The 20,128-nt window shown below is 44.6% G+C and overlaps 1 protein-coding gene and 2 non-coding genes across 9 annotated transcripts in view; 1 reads left to right on the top strand and 2 right to left on the bottom strand.

Moving 5' to 3' along the window:
• Positions 1–20,128, top strand: part of UBE2F (ubiquitin conjugating enzyme E2 F (putative)) — an 80,127-nt gene that overhangs the window by 47,438 nt on the left and 12,561 nt on the right. For all 7 annotated transcript variants that reach the window (XM_033229702.1, XM_033229701.1, XM_033229699.1 and 4 more), the window contains 3 exons: positions 4,772–4,839; positions 13,738–13,808; positions 19,967–20,024. In XM_033229702.1, coding sequence (XP_033085593.1) covers positions 4,772–4,839; positions 13,738–13,808; positions 19,967–20,024 — 197 coding nt within the window. The remainder of the gene's footprint in view (positions 1–4,771; positions 4,840–13,737; positions 13,809–19,966; positions 20,025–20,128) is intronic.
• LOC117095473 lies at positions 17,378–17,480 on the bottom strand. The gene has a single exon (XR_004442013.1). It is a non-coding gene; the product is annotated as a U6 spliceosomal RNA (small nuclear RNA).
• On the bottom strand, positions 18,677–18,779 carry LOC117095472. Its single transcript, XR_004442012.1, has one exon. It is a non-coding gene; the product is annotated as a U6 spliceosomal RNA (small nuclear RNA).

Raw genomic sequence — 20,128 nt, 5'->3', positions numbered from 1 at the left:
TGGGGGTTTAGCCATGTTGCTCAGGCTGGTCTCGAACTCTTAAGCTCAAGCAAGCCACCTGCCTTGGCCTCCTAAAGTGCTGGGATTACAGGCATGAGCCACCTTGCCCGTCCTCATATAAAGTATTTTCATGATTTTTCCGCTATTAGATTAGGTTCCTTCTTCCATTTTGTTGAAAGTAGAGAATCGGAAGCCACCTGACTTGGAGAAGACTTTGTCACTCGGTCGTTGGAATCCTTTGCTTCAGTTTCTGAAATGTCCACCAGAATCACTTTACCAATCCCTGTCAGCTGCAGGGACATCATAATGCTTTTCTACCCTGAATAGTTACATCTGTCACCCCTCACTTCAGAGCAGCTTTGCAGGCTTTTGTTAGAAATGCTGAGGAAGAGTTGAGAAAAACAGCAGTATTATTAATTTCAGCATACTAATATGTATACCAGTGTAGTATTTTAAAAAATCTTATTACATTCTTCCTATTTTCACCCAAAACTTGGAGCTCCAGATTCAGCCCTTTCAGTTTATCAAAACAGTCTGCCATATACATTAATTGTCAAACTAGTCAGCGAAATCAGACTCTTTCTCTCAGGCAAAAGTCTTACTTCATTTTCATTCTAACAACATGCCTCTGACAGCCATCTCACTCTGCGCTCCTGTTCCTAGTTAGATGGGTGAGGCATGGAGCCAGTGCCCTGGGTAGAGGAAGGCAGCATGGCTGTTGGTTCTTGGCATCCTCTTTGCTTGGCTCTCAAAGGGGTGATGCCTGCTTTTACAGTGATTTAGGGTTTGAAGTTACTAGATGAAGTTTTCATCATCCATGCCATAAGACTCCACAATGTCTGAACCCAAAACACTTCAGCATTAACCAGGACATACTATTTATAATACCATGCTTTGTCCTTTACAGAAATGGGTATAGGCCAGGCGTGGTGGCTCATGCCTGTAATCCCAACACTTTGGGGAGGCCAAGATGGGCAGATCACTTGTGGTCAGGAGTTTGAACCCAGCCTGGGCAGCATGGTGAGACCCCATCTCTACAAAAAATTATCTGGGCGTGGTGGTGCACACCTGTAGTCCCAGCTACTTGGGTGGTTGAGGTGGGAAGATCACCTGAGTCCTGGAGTTCGAGGCTACAGTGAGCTGTGCATCCCAGTCTGAGCAGTGGAATGAGATGCTGTCTCAGAAGTAAATAATTTTTAAAAAGAAAGAAATGGGTACAGATAGGGAAAAGCAAATGGAGACGCAGACCCTACCTTAATGCGTCGCTTTGAGGTGGCTTTACCGTTATTAGTGTGTCACGGGTACTTTTGTCCCCTGGGAATGTCCACTCCTCGAGGCAGTTCATTCTAGTACAAGGGGAGATGGGAGGTAGGCCTTTTTTGCAGGGAGGAAGAAGGTTGTAAAAGAGGAGGTGGGATGGAGAGCTGGCATGACTCCTTGGCCTCAAGGGTGTTGTCCACAGATTTGTTACCAGACAGAGCATATGTGGATGTTGGCCATCTAGAATCTAGAAATGGATTCTGTCATGGTGATTTGTGCTGACATACCCCTTCAAAAAGTTTGTTTTCCCAGGGCTCCCAGTAGTCTTGAAGACACTGGAGTATGGTTCCTCAAAGGTAGTGGGGAGTGGGCTCTAAAGCACAAGGAAAGAGGAGGATAATTCCTCTAATTGTAACAGTGGGGCAGGGGCCAGGCTGGCTGATTGAGAGCTGAGTGCCAGGAACTTCCCTCAGTTGCATTCCATTATTGTATTTTAAAACCGAGTTGTCTGAGAAGTACAATGTTTTCAGCCCCAGCAGCCGTGGACAATAGTAACATATAATTGGCCCGTCCTGGACTTGTGTACTGTGCTCTGGGCCACGGTGCACGTGTAGTTACAGACATACTCAGTGAGTCCTCTACCTGCCAGCTCTGGAAGTAAGCAGGCCTTCCCTGAACCGTCTCCACCTTGGGCCAGGCACTCCCAGAGCCAGGTGCAGAAGGTGAATCAGAACTCTTAAGCTGGGGACATCATGAAGGAAACCTTGTAAATAAGAGATGCTCTTGCGTTTCATCACAGTCCAGTCTGCTCCCAAGCTGCTTTTTCAGTTGGACTGTGGAATTTCTGGGCAAATTCAATAATAAATAAGCAGCTTTGGATCAGGTCTCAAAGCTGTGCAACTTCAAAGAGGGAAAAAGAAGTACTGATGCGGAAGCAGATCATTTTCCTGAGAGAGATTTGTTTCATGAAAGAGAAAAAAATAGAACAGTCTGTTCTCACTTTTTAATGAGTTAAGAGAAGATATAATCCTAATAATTATTAAGTAAGAACTCGACTGGAGCAGAGGGAATAAGGTAAAGTGATCATCATCTTAGACCAAATAACATATTTGAAAGTGGTAGGCAATAGAGTTGAAACTCTGTAATCCATGAAATGGAAAGCCAACTAGAGAAAAAACATAGCATGGCAGGATGGAATGGCCAGAGCACAGCCATGTCCAAGGTGTCTCACATGGGTAGTAATCATTCCTAAGGAAAGGGAAAAGGACAGCACAGTGCAGCAGCAACGTCCAAAAGCTGTGGTAACAGGTCACAGAGTGGACTGCATGGTTTGTAACGTTAAGCTTGACGTTGGATTTCTGTGTCGTGCTACAGTGGTCAATATCAGAATACGTGTAAGACACCAACATCCACACATGCTTTGACGAACAAGGATATATACTCTGAGTATTTTATACCTAAGATGCCACTTATTTGAAAAGTTCTTATATCTGGAGTTAAAAATTTCCCCAAACAAATGTCTTTGCCAAAGACTTTATACTGCCAGTCACAAATCCAAGTGAGTTTATAAAACTTAGAAATATGTATCTCAAAGAAGTGGAGGAAGGCTAGAATAATAAATGCCATTGGGATGAGTAAGCAACTAGTTAGGAAAAAAAAATACGACCTTAGTCTGTAATCAGTTGATGAATGAATGAGCTGATTACATGTAATCTATGAAACCGTTAAATTACTAAAAGAAAATATAAGAGGGTATTGATATAATCTTCGTTGGGAAAAGCCTTTTTTAAGCATGACACCAAAGACAGAAACCCTAAAGAAAGATTAGCTTCTTAAAAATGGAAAACTAGTGTTCAGAAACCACAAAATCAAAATGCAAACAGCAGCCTAAGAAAAATTGCTTGTGGCCGGGCGCGGTGGCTCAAGCCTGTAATCCCAGCACTTTGGGAGGCCGAGACGGGCGGATCACGAGGTCAGGAGATCGAGACCATCCTGGCTAATACGGTGAAACCCCGTCTCTACTAAGAAAAATACAAAAAACTAGCCGGGCGACGAGGCGGGCGCCTGTAGTCCCAGCTACTCGGGAGGCTGAGACAGGAGAATGGCGTGAACCCGGGAGGCGGAGCTTGCAGTGAGCTGAGAGCCGGCCACTGCACTCCAGCCTGGGCGGCAGAGCAAGACTCCGTCTCAAAAAAAAAAAAAAAAAAAAAAAAAGAAAAATTGCTTGTAACATATAAAAAGCAAAGACTAATTTTCTTAAGAGATTTTTATATTAATAATTAAAAGATGAATACCTCAGTAATAAAAGGAGAGTTTCAGAACATTGATCATTCAGTTCTTAAAAGAAAAAACATAAATGACAAGTAATAATATAAATTTTAGCCTCACTGGTATTCATCAGAGAATGTAAAATAAAAGAGAACTAGTATTTCTCTTCTATCAGATTGGCAAAGAAAAAAAATGTCAGGGTCCAGGTAATGCCAGTTTTAACTGATAGATGACATAAATGTTGATACAGTCTCAACTCTTAAGGAATGGAATTTTTTTTTTAAATGTTGATTTGTTTGAGGCTAACAACTTGCTGTTATGCGTTCATTTCATATAAAAAATTGAGAAAAGTGGTAAGATGTAATATTGCTGGTTTGTTCATGATAAATATTTTAGGAGAAGTTGAATTTTAATTTTAAAATGGTGCTAATTCTGTCAAATTTGGAAATCGAGAATAATTTAATTTCTAGTGACTTTTCAAGCTCATTCATGCTGGAGTGCCCTCTGCTGGCACCAGCAGCCATTTAGTGTCCCCTGGCTGGGTACCATATGAGGAGAGGGACTGCCCCGTGGGATCTACAGGGTGTGGGGGGCAGGATAAAGAGGGAGTGGGGGTACACAGCATGTGGATGGCAATGTCAGTGATGCTCAGACCCTGGGCATCCTCCTTTGTGCCTACCAGCCCGCATTTCCAGAAGGTCTGCTCTGTTCTGAAGGCTGTGCCAAGCAATCACTGAGGCAGTGATCTATCAGGTTCACTGCTGTGTCCCCAACGCCTAGAACCATGCCCAGCAGAGGGTAGTTGCTCAGTAAGGGTTTGTTGGTCACGGTTAGTCTTGTGTCCTCCAATTGACATTCTCCTGGGGAGACCAGCAGTAAGCAGATAAAGAATTCACTTAAGGCATGAGATGTGTTCAGAGGGTTGTAGATTCCAGGAAGATGGTAGGATGCAAGGAGGCAAGGCAGATGGCCCCAGAAGGATGTCCCTTCCCTTCCCTGAGGGTGTGTTTGGCCCCATGAGAAGACAGCAGGCGGGTGACAGCATGGAGCCCATTTCTGTTCAGGCGGGGGCATGACTCCCACCAGTGTGTGTGCATTTGGTAATGGAACCGAGGAACTCCGCAGGCCTGTTTTTAAACTCCTGATTCTCTGTATTTGCCATATCCTAACAGAGTGTTTGCTTTTTGTTTCCTTTTTTTTTAATTTAAAGGATTTTTTTGTTTTGTTTTGTGTTTTTTGATAGATGAGGGTTACTACCAGGGTGGAAAATTTCAGTTTGAAACTGAAGTTCCCGATGCGTACAACATGGTGGTGAGTAGCCTGCGTTGAGCCTGTTGTTTTACTTCTCGGGCGGGGCTGCCTGTGGCTGTGGCCCGCCACTGGCACAGGGCCCTAGCACTCCTCTCTGCGTGTGTCCATGTGTGACTGAGTACTCACTTCAGTATTTTTGTGATGAATGTCACTCATCAGCAGTATTTAGAGTGTTAGTAGAGAATTTGTTTATTCAACAAATACTTATGAGTACTATGTGCCAGGCAGCCTGCCTGTGTATTTTCTATAACTCTTATCTGTTACAGTCTGGCACTGAAGAAAAAAAGCATTGTAGTTTTGTTCATGGTATGACACAAAAATTCCAGAAGTCTATAAAATGTGTATTTTAGAATTTCAGAGAACGGTGACTTGTAGTTTAAACTATAAGTAATTTATACCTATAGTTTCATGTTAATCCCTCAAAGATCCTTTTAGGCGATGATTATACCAAATACCATTACATTATGTCTTTGCTTTGGTGGAACTTGCAGACCAATTAGGAGAGAAAAAGTGTAGAAAGTTGATAAAGTGATAAAAATGGTAAGTAGAGGACAGTAGAGATACTGATCAATGATAGGAAACTAGTTTTTGAGAATTCAGAGAAGGGAAAGTAATGATCACTTTGGAAAGTGGTCAGGGCTAGTTAAGCTTTTAGGGGGAAATCTAATTGGAGTCACCCTGATGTGGCCCAGAACCAGGGGAGGGTGCTGTAGGTGACATGGAAACGTGGTGAACTGTGGTGACAGGTGTGGACATGAGAACTTGCAACCTGCAGAAGGCGGATGGGCCAGGTCAACTCGAGTGAAGAATTGGAGTTGGGGAAGAATAGAGGAAAAAATGAGAAAATTCAGATGTGTGGGTTTCGTTGGGCATTTTCGATTTGGCAGTGACAAACCATTGGAGATTCTGAATAATTCCACACCCCTGAGTTGGGGTATTAGAGGAGGTGTGGCTGCGCCTCAGAGACGGGTGTGATGTATCTAGACCCAAATTGCCAGGAGTTGGCGTACGGGCAGTTCAGTGTGCTTGTTTTATTGGCGTGCACCGTGGATATGTTTTCCTCCTCACGTGTTCTAACTAACCCTCTTGGCCCGTCCAGTGGGAAAGCACAAGCTGATGGTGCTGCCAGAGAAAAGGAAGCCTCACTCCCATCATGAGGATGTGGGCATTTGGGACACTGTGCCTGTGACTTCGCTTGTGGGAAGTGTGCTCCCACTGCCTGACGAGTGGAGTTGCCCTGACCCCAGCCACAGGGCTCCATTCAGTGGCTGCAACACTTGTTTGAGAAGCCAAAGCTTCATCTATGGAAATTGACGTTTTACCGGACTACTCCGTTTAGGCTTCTTTTTGAAATGTAATTTTTGGGGATGGGGAAGAGTAGGCAGTCCAAGTAATTTTTTAATTTGTAGACAAAGACGGGAAAATACACATTTCCAGTCTTTGTCCATCCACCACCTGCTGAGACTTTCCATTCTTCCCAAACCACACTGAGAAACCTGGTGACGGAGCACTGCACCGTGTCCAGTGCAAGGTGGTTTCAGAGGCTTGGTTTCAGTACAGATGTTTAGAATTTGGGGACTTTTTGGTGGTTTCTGGAAACAAGCAGGCATACAGTATCTAAAATTCTCTATTTAGATTTGCCTGTAAATACTTACGACACACCGTTCTGGGTGTCATAGCAGGGAGTTAAGTGTAAGCTGATAAACTTTCCAGATAAGTCATGAGGCATCAGAGAACCATTGTTTCAGGTATATCTGGCATCATCTAGTAGCAGAGCTCCTTGTTTTCACTATAGGAAGAAAGTAAACTAAGAGAAAATACCAGGTAAGGAATGGGCGTGATTGAGAGCCTCTGTGTGCCAGGTGTCTTCACTCACTTTACGTTATTCCATTCTTCTGATAGTTCTGTGGGTGGGTGGGTTGGTTGGTTGGTTGGTTAGTTTAGTTCGTTATCTGAGACGGATCTGGAGTGCAATGGTGTGATCTCAGCTCACTGCAACCTTCACCTCCCAGGTTCAAGCAATTCTCCTCCTCCTCCTGGGTTCAAGCAGTTCTCCTGCCCTAGCCTTCTGTCAGTGGATGATCTTAACATTTATATCTTTATACATTAGGAAGTTAGGGTTCTGAAAGCTAAAGTTAAAAATATTAGCTTTGCCAATGGAGACAGCTGAATTGTTGAAGTCACTTCATGTCCAGGGCCGCCCAGCTTTTAAGCATGTGCCCTTCCTACCACACCAGGTGGTGAGAAAATGTTTGTCATACTGTCTTGTCCCATTTGTGGCTTCAAGAAATAGGAAGGAAAATGGAATAAAGAATGACTTGAAAGCCACTGAGCCTTGAAGACTTGTTTCCCTTATTAGTTTGAGACTGGCACAGAGGTTGAGGTGGAGGATAAGGTTTTAGTTTTCCCAGTGATTTTCCTGTCCTTCTCTCAGACCTGCTATTCCTCAGCCCTGCCCCCCATTCCTCACTACCAGTCCCTATGGGAAAACATCATCCTGTGCAGCCTTTCTGAAGTTTGGTGTGCTGTGTTTGACCTTTAGCTCTGTAATGATGATCTTACATCTTACATTTTTCTATTTCCACTGCTGTCTCTTTTGGAAGTTTCGTATATGATGGGCTGGTCAGATTTCATCAGGAATAAAAACCCCATGTTCTCAAACCCAGAAGTACCGAGAGCAGCTGGTGGCTCTGCATGAACCATGTTCCTACTCTGCTTCTGTAGGGTCCTTTCCTCTCCTCTCCCCAGCCTTTCCTTCCTGTCCCACCAGCCTTTTTTTTTTTTTTTTTTTTTTTTAATGAGGCGGAGTTTCGCTCTTGTCACCCAGGCTGGAGTGCAGTGGCGTGATCTCGGCTTACTGCAACCTCCACCTCCTGGATTCAAGCGATTCTCCTGCCTCAGCCTCCTGAGTAGCTGGGATTACAGGTGCCCACCACTACGCCCAGCTAATTTTTGTAGTTTTAGTAGAGATGGGGTTTCACCATGTTGGCTGGGTTGGTTGTCGAACTCCTGACCTCAAGTGATCTGCCAGCCTTGGCCTCCCATAGTGCTGGGATTGTAGGCGTGAGCCACTGCACCCGGCCTCCCGTCCCTTTCTCATGTTTTCTTCCTGTCTGCCTCTCGTTCAGGCACGCGTGGGGCAACTTCCTTAGGGGCCAGCGTGTATCACTGGTGTCCCGTCCCCATCAGGGACCCTCCAGAAGATCATTAGGGGTGCAGTACTTGGTTGAACACAAAAGTAGTTGCATTTGCCATGTTTATAATGAATCATTGCTTAAAGACTCCCCCGAGCATCTCTTTCCCACTGGGCTGTGAGCCCTGAGGGAGTGCCAGCCATCTTGCCCACACTATTTCCAATGTGTAGCCTGTCATGCTAGGCAAAAAACACAGATTGTTCAGTGGTTGCCCCTCTCTCTGCCCCCTACAAACTTAGCAGTGTAGAAAAGAGATGAAATAATTCAGCCAGCATAGGGAGATCACATAGGCACAGGCATTCAGGACAGAGTGTGAGGGCACACTCTGAAGGCGCCACGTGGGTCAGTGAGAGTGGACACAGCGGCGGCCAGTGCGGAGCCTAGGGGTGGGCTGGGGCTTCCCAGGGTGCATCTGCTTCACTGCCATGACTGACTTGACACAATTTCTGTACTTCATAAGGACTTTTTTCCTAAGAGTTATAGTTCCTGCAGTGAAGGTCTATTAAGACTGTGAATGTGGAAAACCTTTAATAAAATCGATCATTATTTCAGAATAAATTTTTAAAAGAAAAATGTCTATTTGGAATCCCGCACCCCACCCAATATCCCAGCAGCTAAAATTCAAATTTTTTTGTGTTTTTGTCCCTTTGCCTCTGAAGTTTAACTCCCAGCCTAAAGCTTGCCTCGTAATTTGTCAATTTAGAAACTGGCCAAACGGATGTATAGACATTGAGTGAGCTCCTACATTGTGCCAGGCTCCATGTCAGACACTGGAGGGCCAAGGATGGGAACTTGGTGGCCTTTTCAGAATTTCAGTCTCTGGGGAGACAGACGCTGACATGATAATTAGGAGCCCGGGTGGTGATGTGGGTGACGGCTATTCCTCAGGCTGGTGGGGATGCCCAGAGGAGGAGCACATGACGTGGCCTGGGGATTCCTTGGAGGAGGAGAGAGCCTTAGCCCAGACCCTAGCTGGCCTGTGGTGTCACACAGCCCACAGGTGTGTCAGTCAGGACTGGTTGGAGGAAGCTATGTGCTGCAGCAGGAGAAAGGATTACTGCTCTTTGTTCTTGGCTCTGGTTTCCTCCTGGAAGTGAAGACACCACGTCTCCTCACATGTTGTTGGCCAAATCAGATAACATGACCATGGCCAGCCCGGAGGGACTAAGGAAGGCCAGTCCTGCCGTGGGCCCTGGAGGAGGAGAACCAGAGACACTTGTTGAATAGCAGTGATGATGACCACAAGTGACACATGAACTCCCACTCACCTTCTTCGTATGAAATTATCAGACTTTGTAGGGAATTGAGACAACACGGCCATGCAAAAATAGAATAATAATCACCCGTAATCTCTCCACTCAGAGATGATCACCATGACTCTCTAATGTCTGTTGCAGACAGTATAAATCTCACATACCAGTGGGGTGATGCTACACATAGTCTGGTAACTTGGGGCTTTCCCATCATAATATGATGGACGTACACATTCATGTCAGTCAATGCACGACTGCATCATCATTAATAAGAGTACTTCCTTGTATGATGTTTCATTTAAACCAGTCCTTTATCATTGGTCACTGGTGACCAACCTTTGTAGTATAAAGCAGACTTTCATTCTGTCCTAATGCGTAATCGGCTCACGCAAGCTGCCTCCCGACGCCATTCTATGAGTAGCTATACAGTAATTTTTTTGTATTTTTTTTCATTTTAGCAATGGGCTCGATCTTGATCGTACTCCGCTCTGGCCTCCCAAGTGCTGGTATTACAGTTGAGCCGCAGCAGACTTTCTGTAAAGGGCTAAGCAATAAATATTTTAGGCTCTGCGGACCATATATGGTCTCTGTCCCATATTCTTTTTTGTTTTTTCTTTTCTTTTTTTTTTTTTTGAGACGGAGTCTCGTTCTGTCGCCCAGGCTGGAGTGCAGTGGCCGGCTCTCAGCTCACTGCAAGCTCCGCCTCCTGGGTTTAACGCCATTCTCTCGCCTCAGCCTCCCGAGTAGCTAGGACTACAGGTGCCCGCCATCTGCCCGGCTAGTTTTTTTTGTATTTTTTTTAGTAGAGACGGGGTTTCACCATGTTAGCCAGGATGGTCTCGATCTCCTGACCTCGTGATCCGCCCGTCTCGGCCTCCCAAAGTGCTGGGATTACAGGCTTGAGCCACCGCGCCCGGCCTCTTTTTTGTTTTTTCAACAACCTTTTAGAAATGTGAAAACCAGTCTTTGACCATGTGAAAACAGTCCCAGCCTGGATTTGGTCTGTAGGCTGTGGTCTGCTGCCCCAGAATAAATAGGGCTGTGAGGTAAGTCTGGGGCATGCATCTTATGTCTGCCCGCCTCTTTCCTCTGGATCAGTTCCTAGACATGGCATTGTGGGTATTGAGTAATTGATGCTCCATTTTAAGGTTCTGGATAAATCCTATTAAATTACCTTCCAAAGAGGAATGTCAGTTGGCATCCTCACCATCAGTGTTTGAAATTTCCCTTTCCCTAAACACTTACCGAGGTAGAATGTTTGCCTTTTTGTTGTTGTTGTTGCCATTTTGGGAGGAAATGGTATCTCATTTAATATCCGGTTTGTCTTTTTTTTTTTTTTGAGACAGAGTCTTGCTCTGTCCCCCAGGCTGGAGCCCAGTGGCACAGTCTCAGCTCACTGTAACCTCTGTCTCCCGGGTTCAAGCAATTGCATTTTCATTTCTTAAGTCGGATGCTGAGTAATATTTCCCACTAATTAGCTGTTTATATTTTTTATGAGCTGCTATTATGTCTTTTGCCCATGTTTCCATTGGGGATGTTTGTTTTTCTTCTAGGTTTACTAGAGTCCTTACATGCAAAGTATGTGAAACTTTTTTCTTAGGTTTTTTAGCTATGCTATAAATTCTTTGTTTTGCATTTGCCGTCTTTACAAGTTTTGTTTTTTTGTTTCATTGCTTGAGTTTTGTATGTTATGAAATGCTTAAAGCAGCCTTCAGACCCCAAGATGGTCATCTACATTTTCTTCTAGTCCTCCTATAATTCTCTTTTATGTTCAATTTTAATGCATCTGGAACACTGTGTTTTTCCAAATGGGTAGCCAGTGGCCCACCAAATAACCTAGTTCTCTATTGGTTTGAAAGGCCAGATTTGTCATACATTAGACTCCTGGCAGGGTGAGTGATGGTGGCCATGCCAAGCACTGAGGGGAAATGTGGGAGGGCTGGGCATTGTTTGTCTAGCTGTGGGCCACTGGGGTTGGGGGGAAGGGGCTAGGGGCCTAATTCAGTTTGGAAAGTATGTGTGTGAGAAGCCAGGTGCAGAGTTTTGCCCTCTGTTCTGGAACCACAGTTAAGAGGACCGTTGACAAAAGTAGGTACCTGTGTTAACATCAAACTATGGAAGTTGTGAAGGGGACAGGAGGAAGGGCGAATACCCCCAAGCCTTTGGGAGATGTGGTAGCACCAGGCTGGGTGGTCATGTGTGAGGGCCTCCACAGAAGGGGCACCTGCTTGGGAGGGAGAGTGAGTTTGCCAATTTTCTAGGTTCCTGCAAAAACAGAGTTGGTGACTCGGCCTAGCGCTAGACTGCCACCATCCAGTGACCCAGGCGGGGGCACACAGCCCTGCCCCTCATGGCAGTCTGACCTTCCCTCTGCAGTCCAAATGCCTCAGTGGAAGGGAAAGATGCAGTTGCTCCTTTCTATTAAATACATTCCCATTTATTTGTAGAAAAGCACAATGTGAAATTTATTTAAACTCATTCTGAACCTAAATTCTTTGTCCTCAGACACGTGGATTTACAGTCAGTTTAATCAGTTTTTTGGAATCTCCTGATTTTGTGATATTTTGAAATTAGAAACAATGCTCATTAGCGTGTCAAAAAAGTATTTTTGCTTTATACAAATAAATAAAAAGATGAAACTATAAAAGTTTACTAGAAAGTTAAAGAGGATATTTGGATGGTGAAGTATTTTCTAAGTATGGCATCAAAGATAAAAATTTGATTACAAAAATAACCTCCTCAGAAAACATCGTAAATGAAAATTAATAGCAGAGGATACACAGGGAAAATGTTACCCATTTCACAAAGGGTTGATTCCTTTTTGAGATCACCTTTCTGATGAGATCCTGTGATCTGACACTTCTGCATGTTAACCAAGGGTACCTTGCTGTGGGAAGTCCTGGAGAAGAGGCCTCTCCCTCACTGCAGGTTGTAGGGGTGGTGGGTATCACGTCTTCTGAAGAACATGAGCAGTGTATCAGAAGCTAGGGTTTCTGACCAGCAGATCCTCTTGCTGGGCTTCATCCTGAGGAAACATTTCATCCAGGATGAACCCTGCATTGATAGAGCACGGTTGGGAGAAGAGGAAGCAGCCTGAGGCCCAGAGGTAGGGAAGTGCTTGTTCAACTCGGGCAGGTGTACCATGGAAGGCAGGACACCATCTGAAACGATGGCAGAAATAGCGAAAACACGTAGCACAGCTTTCTTCTATAAAGAAAAAATGAGTATGCTGCATGCACACTATGTGTGTGGCCTAGAAAAGAGGCATAAACACATGTACTTCAGGTGTCACATAATTTCTGGGTAGCATTTTGATGGAGTGTATATATTCTTACATAAAAAGCAAAAGTGAAAGACAGCATAATTTATTATATATTTACGTATTTCTTTTCATTTCTGTTGTCGTTTTCTCTTGAGTATGGATTGCCTTTGTAACAGAGACGTCTGTTTGGTTTGGTTTGGTTTGGTTTTCTGGTTTGGAGGCAGGGTCTCACTCTGTCACCCAGGCTGGAGTACAATGGTGCGATCATAGCTCACTGCATCCTACAACTTCTGAGCTCAAGTGATTCTCCCACCTCAGCCTCCTGAGTAGCTGGGACTACAAGCAGGAGCTACCATGCCCAGCTCCTTTTTTTTTTTTTTCCTAGGGAGACAGAGTCTTGCTATATTGCCCTGGCTGATATCAAGCCCTTGGCCTCAAGCGATCCTCCTACCTCAACCTCCCAAAATGCTGAGATTTTTTTCTCCTGGGCATTAATTATATTTTCTTCTCTTAGGTGGCCTCCCTAAGTGAGCCACAATGCCTGACCTAGAAAAATCTTAAAAGAACTTTATCCAAACATGCCAAGTCATAAATGATGTTGATATACTTTATCCCCACAAATTCATTTTCATTCTCTTTCTCTCCTTTAAATATTAAGTGGACTAGGGCTTTCATCTAGGAAAATGTATGTGATAGTAGCGTCTTCAGAAAAATCCAGCAAAGGGAACAGGCTGTTCTTGCAAGGAGCAGTAACTTTCAGCCATAGTAACTTGTAGTGCAAAGGAATCTGGGGCTTCTAATTGGATTTGGGCCCAGAGGATGCAGAACTATTCCCTAGAGTGCACTGTGGATACCTTCAGTCCCAAACCCAGGGGGTGTGGGAGGTAACAGAGGTCTAGTCACCAGCATTGTCAGCTGGCAGGACATTTGGGGCTTGTAGAGAGGTGCTCAGAAGCCCATGGGGTAGACTTTGCTGCTGAGACTAGCCCTTGTGGACGCAGCCCATCAACACATGCCTCGTGGGTGAGGTGAGCCAATATTCAAGGTTGAACACATGCTCAGCGAGTCAAACTGCACGCTGAGTAAGCCATGAAACAAGCGTCTAGATAGGGTATGTGGTAAGGCTCTGGCCTGGATATGTGATTTGCAGAGACTGTCAGCGTGATCTCTCATTCTCTCTGTGTTGCAGCCTCCCAAAGTGAAATGCCTGACCAAGATCTGGCACCCCAACATCACAGAGACAGGGGAAATATGTCTGAGGTAAGTTTCTTGTCTTTTCTTTCTTCTACATTCGTGAGTGTCACGTGTGAGCATTGGGCTTTTAAACATGTTGTCTCCTCTAAGAGAGGATTTTGAGGCATACCCAAGATTAGGACGGGCTTGAACTCAGCTGAAGTAGCTGTGGTTGCCTGCCTGCTCCCAAACCCTACCCTACCTTCTGCCTCTAGACCAGTGTCCTCTCATGGCCCTCTGGGGGCCACAGCCCTACCAAGTTCATAGTGCGGCCTCCTTGCTTGCCCAGGATGGACCTTGGGGTCCCTTGCCTTGTTCCCCCCTATTTAAATGAGAGACCACATTCCCTCCATGTGGCTGATTTTAGCTAAGATGAGAAAATATGATTAACAATAGATACCCAGGAGAAAAAATGTAGATAGCAGGCTTAAGACAACCTTGGGCACTTGTATTTAAGCTGCCTTCTCTCTACCAAAATGGTCCTAATAGGTGTCAGGGCACTTAGGGCAGGCAGCCTCTCAGACCTTCGTGTCCGCTGTGACTTGTGTCCCTGATCCCTGGCCTGGGCAGAACATCAGGGATCAGTGATTTCTCCTCCTAAGGCTGCTGGAAAAGATGTATGGGTGGATTGGTTGCTTTTTAAAGTAAGTTTCACGTTTGGGCTTTATTTTTTTTTTTTTTGCGTTTTGTCCCTTTCATCACTTTAAGGCAGCAAGGTTGATTACAGGGGCTTTGATATCAGACCACCTGGACCTGAGTCCAGCTTGCTGCCCCTGCCCCGCCACCCGGGGCAGCTGTAGGACTTTAGGCTAGGTATTTGACCTGTATGTGCCTCACACTTAGCCAGCTTGGAAAGTAGGCACAAAGTGTTTTCTTAGCACATTTCTCCTACTTTTGACATGAAATGCAATTAGTGGCCTAAGTCAGTTCTCATGCAATTAGTGGCCTAAGTCAGTTCTCATGCTCAACCTCCGTATCTCTTTTCTTTCATTCCTCTCTCCTTAGTAAACACTAGTCACCTTTGAAAGGAAATGTGTAAACTGTGGCTGCTGGAAATCTTACCTCAGGATGCCTTTCTCTTCACAAGTACAGTTAGTGCCCATTTGCCCCTTTCATTTTTGTATATACTGCTCCCTTTCTTCAGTATCAGCCTCATTTTTCATAGACAGTTAAACATACATTTTACCAGGCATACCTTTTTTAAAAAAGCATCTTCTCTTTGAAGTATCTGTCCTTTGCGTATTGAAATGTTAAAATTCCACCATCTTTAGTTGCAGGTTATAAATGTGTTTGGCCCAGGCCCCTACTGCCCCGCTTCCTCCTGTGCTTGTGAGGACACCTGGCTCACTTTCTGGGGGGCCATACTCTACTTACCTGTCTTGCCCCTTCCTCATTCAGAATTCGGTGCAGAATAGGAAGCTCTCTTGTCCTTTTTGCCATCTTCTGGGAAATCAGATGATTAGCAAAGCCTGATAAGGATAAACAGATGGTATCCTGATATAAAAGCCAGACATCTTAAGGAAAAAGATTGTCAGATTTGACCACATAAAAATTAAAAACACAAAATGGAAGGAGAAATGATCAGCTGGATTAAAATCCTTGGTATGTAAATAGTCCTTACTATTCATTAAAAAAAGATGGATACTTCCTCGGGAAAAATGTGGCATTGGCTACAAACAGGTGATTCATAAAAGGAGAAATAAAAGTGGGCAGTAAATATCTGAGGAGATGTTCACTCTCATCGGTAACCAGAGAAAGGTGCAGAAAACCATGAGGTGTGGCTTACCACTTATCAGATTGGCAGGCACAAAGGTAGATACTTGGTGGTGGGGCGGGGAGTGTGTGACAGAGAGCGAGCAGGCTCTCTCGTTGGAGGGTGCGTATATTTGCACACCTTTCATTGGCCCTTCAGCCATGTAGACTACCTTTAACTCATATGTACCCTTGGACTTGTCCGCTGCACTTCTAGGGATTTAATCTAAGGAAATAATGTGTCAGATTGATGTACAGGGACCACCTTGTTAGTGAAAAGCAGACAGTGTCCAGTGGCAGCTTTATGGTGTGTCCTGAATAAAGGGAAAGAAAAGCCCAGCCACACCTCTGGTTTGTGGTGACCACTGGACAGCAGCTAATCAGGCCCTTCCCACAGCAGGACTGATGGATGCCTGGTGCTCCACGGGCCTTTCATTTCTGGCACACAGGAGCACCTTCCTCTTTTAGAGAGATTTGCCGTGGCTCCACCTTGTTGTCCCAGCAGGGACCCTTCCCCTGCTCTGACACAAGGTCAGAGGCTCCATGTCTGTGGGACTGGAGGGCCTAGGTCAAGAGCTCTCCTAGAGCCTAAGCTTCTATTACAGTTCCTGGGGTGTCCTCTGTCTCCTTGCTTAATGACATCTCTGACAGCCGAGCGTCTCTGTCTCCTGAGCTGTTGCTGGGACTGTCCTCTGTGAGGCCAGGCCAGAACTTCCTCAGTGACTGGGGGCACTGCACCCCTGATGGGCCTCACTGCTGCCCAGACCAGTGGCCACCACATGCTGGGGCCGGCCTTGCCTCCCCATTCCCTACCCCAGCCAGATGCAAAGCCCTCCTGCTCTGGCTGTGCTGTTGACAGCAAAGCTCAGGGTGAGCTTCCTTCTCCTTCATTCAGCTAATGTTGATTGAACTTAGGCATTGGCAGAAGAATTAGAATTCCCTGCTTTTATGGATGAAATAGGCATTCAACAAATAAATGACAAATATATAACTGAAGGTTGCATTAAGATCTATATAAGAAAATGATTAGCTAGATCAGAAATAATTCTTCCACTCTAGTAACAAAATATAGCCACTAGGATTTGACTTGATTCCCAAAAAAGTTATTCAGAAGTTGACGATTCACATCCACAGGTCACCAATACCTCTATCGGGTAGAAAGACATCCACCCAGTTGGTAGGGTATGTGATTTGAGTTTTCCTTTTTTCTTTTTTTTTTGAGACGGAGTCTCGCTCTGTCGCCCAGGCTGGAGTGCAGTGGCCAGATCTCAGCTCACTGCAAGCTCAGCCTCCCAGGTTCACGCCATTCTCCTGCCTTAGCCTCCCGAGTAGCTGGGACTACAGGGGCCCACCACCTCGCCCGGCTAGTTTTTTGTATTTTTTAGTAGAGACGGGGTTTCACTGTGTTAGCCAGGATGGTCTCGATCTCCTGACCTCGTGATCCGCCCGTCTCGGCCTCCCAAAGTGCTGGGATTACAGGGTTGAGCCACCACGCCCGGCCTTCGTTTTTTCTTTTTAAGGCAAAAGTAAATTTTAATGGTCAATTTAAGGTTAGTTATCTGTTTTTTTTAACTGCTCTTCATAGACAATTAAGATTATAGCTTTGATTCAAACTCTACATATTTTTCTCCTGATCTAAATTGACTTTCGTGAATTTCAACATGCTCTAATTCAAAAAAGTTTATCAGAGGTAACAATTATGGCCTCTACAGCCTGATATTTTATGGACAGATCAAAGCCACAGCATAATAATTCAACAAATGCAAAAGTAGTTTTATCTCCAGAAGGAAGTTTGGCAATAAATTATACTTTTTCGAAGTATGGAATGATCGTTTAATCTTTTTAAAATTATTTAAATTTTTTTTTTTACTTTTTGAGATTATTGTGAAAATGCTAATCTTCTCTGTATCATCCCAGTTTGAGCATATGTGCTGTGGAAGTGAGCACTGGAATGATCATTTCCATGAGAGTATATGGTGTGCCTTACAGCGGATAGACAGTCAGGACCAGGACTCTCAGGTACCAGCTTCAGAAACGGGGCCTCACTGGACCTCTGAATCCTGGTGTGCCTTCCCTGAGCATGGGCCCCTCACCTAAGGAGTGATTGATATTCAGAATTGTGCATTAATCTTTTATCCTCAAGCATTTTCTTTTGAACTTAAAAAAAAAAACCCAGTTATTAAAACGTCATACGCTCAGAGCTCCCGTTGTTGTTAACCTGCATCAACAGTGTTTCAGAATGTTGGTGCCCGTGAGCTGCCTGGGTTGGAAGAACAACACTGTTCATGAGGCATGTGCCCTTGGGCCTGTCTTCTCTGTGCCTTGGTTTCCTCCTGTATAAGACAGGGAAACAGTGATCCTTCCTTCACGGGTGGTTATAGGCATTAAGTGAATTTAATGGCACAGCACCTAGGATTGTGCCTGACATACACATAATAAGCTCTAAGCTTCAGTTACTCCTGTTGTCATCTTGTCATTTTGTTGCCATTGTCATTTTCTTTTCTTTCTTTTTTTTTTTTTTTTTCCTTTTGGAGACAGGGCCTCACACTATTCCTAGGCTGGAGTACAGGGGCGCTGTCGCAGCTCACTGCAGCCTCGAACTCCTGGACTCAAGCAGTCCTCCCGCCTTTGGGACTACAGGCGTGTACTACTATGCCTGGCTAATTTTTAATTTTTAGTAGAGACAGGGTATCACTGTGTTGCCCAGGCTGGTTTCAAACTCCTGGACCCAAGCGATCCTCCCACCTTACCTCTGCCTCCCAGAATGCTGGGATTACAGGGTTGAGCCACCACGCCCGGCCTTCGTTTTTTCTTTTTAAGGCAAAAGTAAATTTTAATGGTCAATTTAAGGTTAGTTATCTGTTTTTTTTAACTGCTCTTCATAGACAATTAAGATTATAGCTTTGATTCAAACTCTACATATTTTTCTCCTGATCTAAATTGACTTTCGTGAATTTCAACATGCTCTAATTCAAAAAAGTTTATCAGAGGTAACAATTATGGCCTCTACAGCCTGATATTTTATGGACAGATCAAAGCCACAGCATAATAATTCAACAAATGCAAAAGTAGTTTTATCTCCAGAAGGAAGTTGGCAATAAATTATACTTTTTCGAAGTATGGAATGATCGTTTAATCTTTTTAAAATTATTTAAATTTTTTTTTTTACTTTTTGAGATTATTGTGAAAATGCTAATCTTCTCTGTATCATCCCAGTTTGAGCATATGTGCTGTGGAAGTGAGCACTGGAATGATCATTTCCATGAGAGTATATGGTATGCCTTACAGCTGATAGACAGTCAGGACCAGGACTCTCAGGTACCAGCTTCAGAAACGGGGCCTCACTGGACCTCTGAATCCTGGTGTGCCTTCCCTGAGCATGGGCCCCTCACCTAAGGAGTGATTGATATTCAGAATTGTGCATTAATCTTTTATCCTCAAGCATTTTCTTTTGAACTTAAAAAAAAAAACCCAGTTATTAAAATGTCATACGCTCAGAGCTCCCGTTGTTGTTAACCTGCATCAACAGTGTTTCAGAATGTTGGTGCCCGTGAGCTGCCTGGGTTGGAAGAACAACACTGTTCATGAGGCATGTGCCCTTGGGCCTGTCTTCTCTGTGCCTTGGTTTCCTCCTGTATAAGACAGGGAAACAGTGATCCTTCCTTCACGGGTGGTTATAGGCATTAAGTGAATTTAATGGCACAGCACCTAGGATTGTGCCTGACATACACATAATAAGCTCTAAGCTTCAGTTACTCCTGTTGTCATCTTGTCATTTTGTTGCCATTGTCATTTTCTTTCTTTTTTTTTTTTTTTTTTTTTCCTTTTGGAGACAGGGCCTCACACTATTCCTAGGCTGGAGTACAGGGGCGCTGTCGCAGCTCACTGCAGCCTCGAACTCCTGGACTCAAGCAGTCCTCCCGCCTTTGGGACTACAGGCGTGTACTACTATGCCTGGCTAATTTTTAATTTTTAGTAGAGACAGGGTATCACTGTGTTGCCCAGGCTGGTTTCAAACTCCTGGACCCAAGCGATCCTCCCACCTTACCTCTGCCTCCCAGAATGCTGGGATTACAGGCATAAGCCACCATATCCAGCCACCATTGTCATTTTCTGAACATTAAATTGACAGATGTTCTTTGTGTGTTGTTTTAAACATGCTTTTCCTCTGCCTAAAACTTCCATGTCAAGTATTACAACAAATAGACAAACATAACACAAGACGTTATACTTGAATATGTATATAACCTTGGAGGTAGAAATGCCTTCCTCAGCAAGAGGAAACTGAGAAGCCACAGGGGAAAAGATGGGTTTAATAAAAAGTAGTTCTCCTGCATGGCATAAAGACAAAACACGCACCGAGAGGACTAGTCGGCAGCGTGCAGGCACCTGTGGCTGCTCCTCACTAACCACTGTGTATTTGTCTGTTTCAGTTTACTGAGAGAACATTCGATTGATGGCACTGGCTGGGCTCCCACAAGAACATTAAAGGTAGAGTCTGTGCCTTGATCATAAGTTGTCCCTGTGGTCCTCTCCCTGCAGTAGCCAGCCTCCTGAGAAAGCAGCACATGTCCTTGCCTGTCACATCCACACCA

This window comes from Trachypithecus francoisi, unplaced genomic scaffold, assembly GCF_009764315.1.
Source record: "Trachypithecus francoisi isolate TF-2019V2 unplaced genomic scaffold, Tfra_2.0 Lachesis_group13, whole genome shotgun sequence".
In the NCBI taxonomy this organism is placed as follows: Eukaryota; Metazoa; Chordata; class Mammalia; order Primates; family Cercopithecidae; genus Trachypithecus; species Trachypithecus francoisi.
This window is presented reverse-complemented; position numbering and strand designations above follow the sequence as displayed.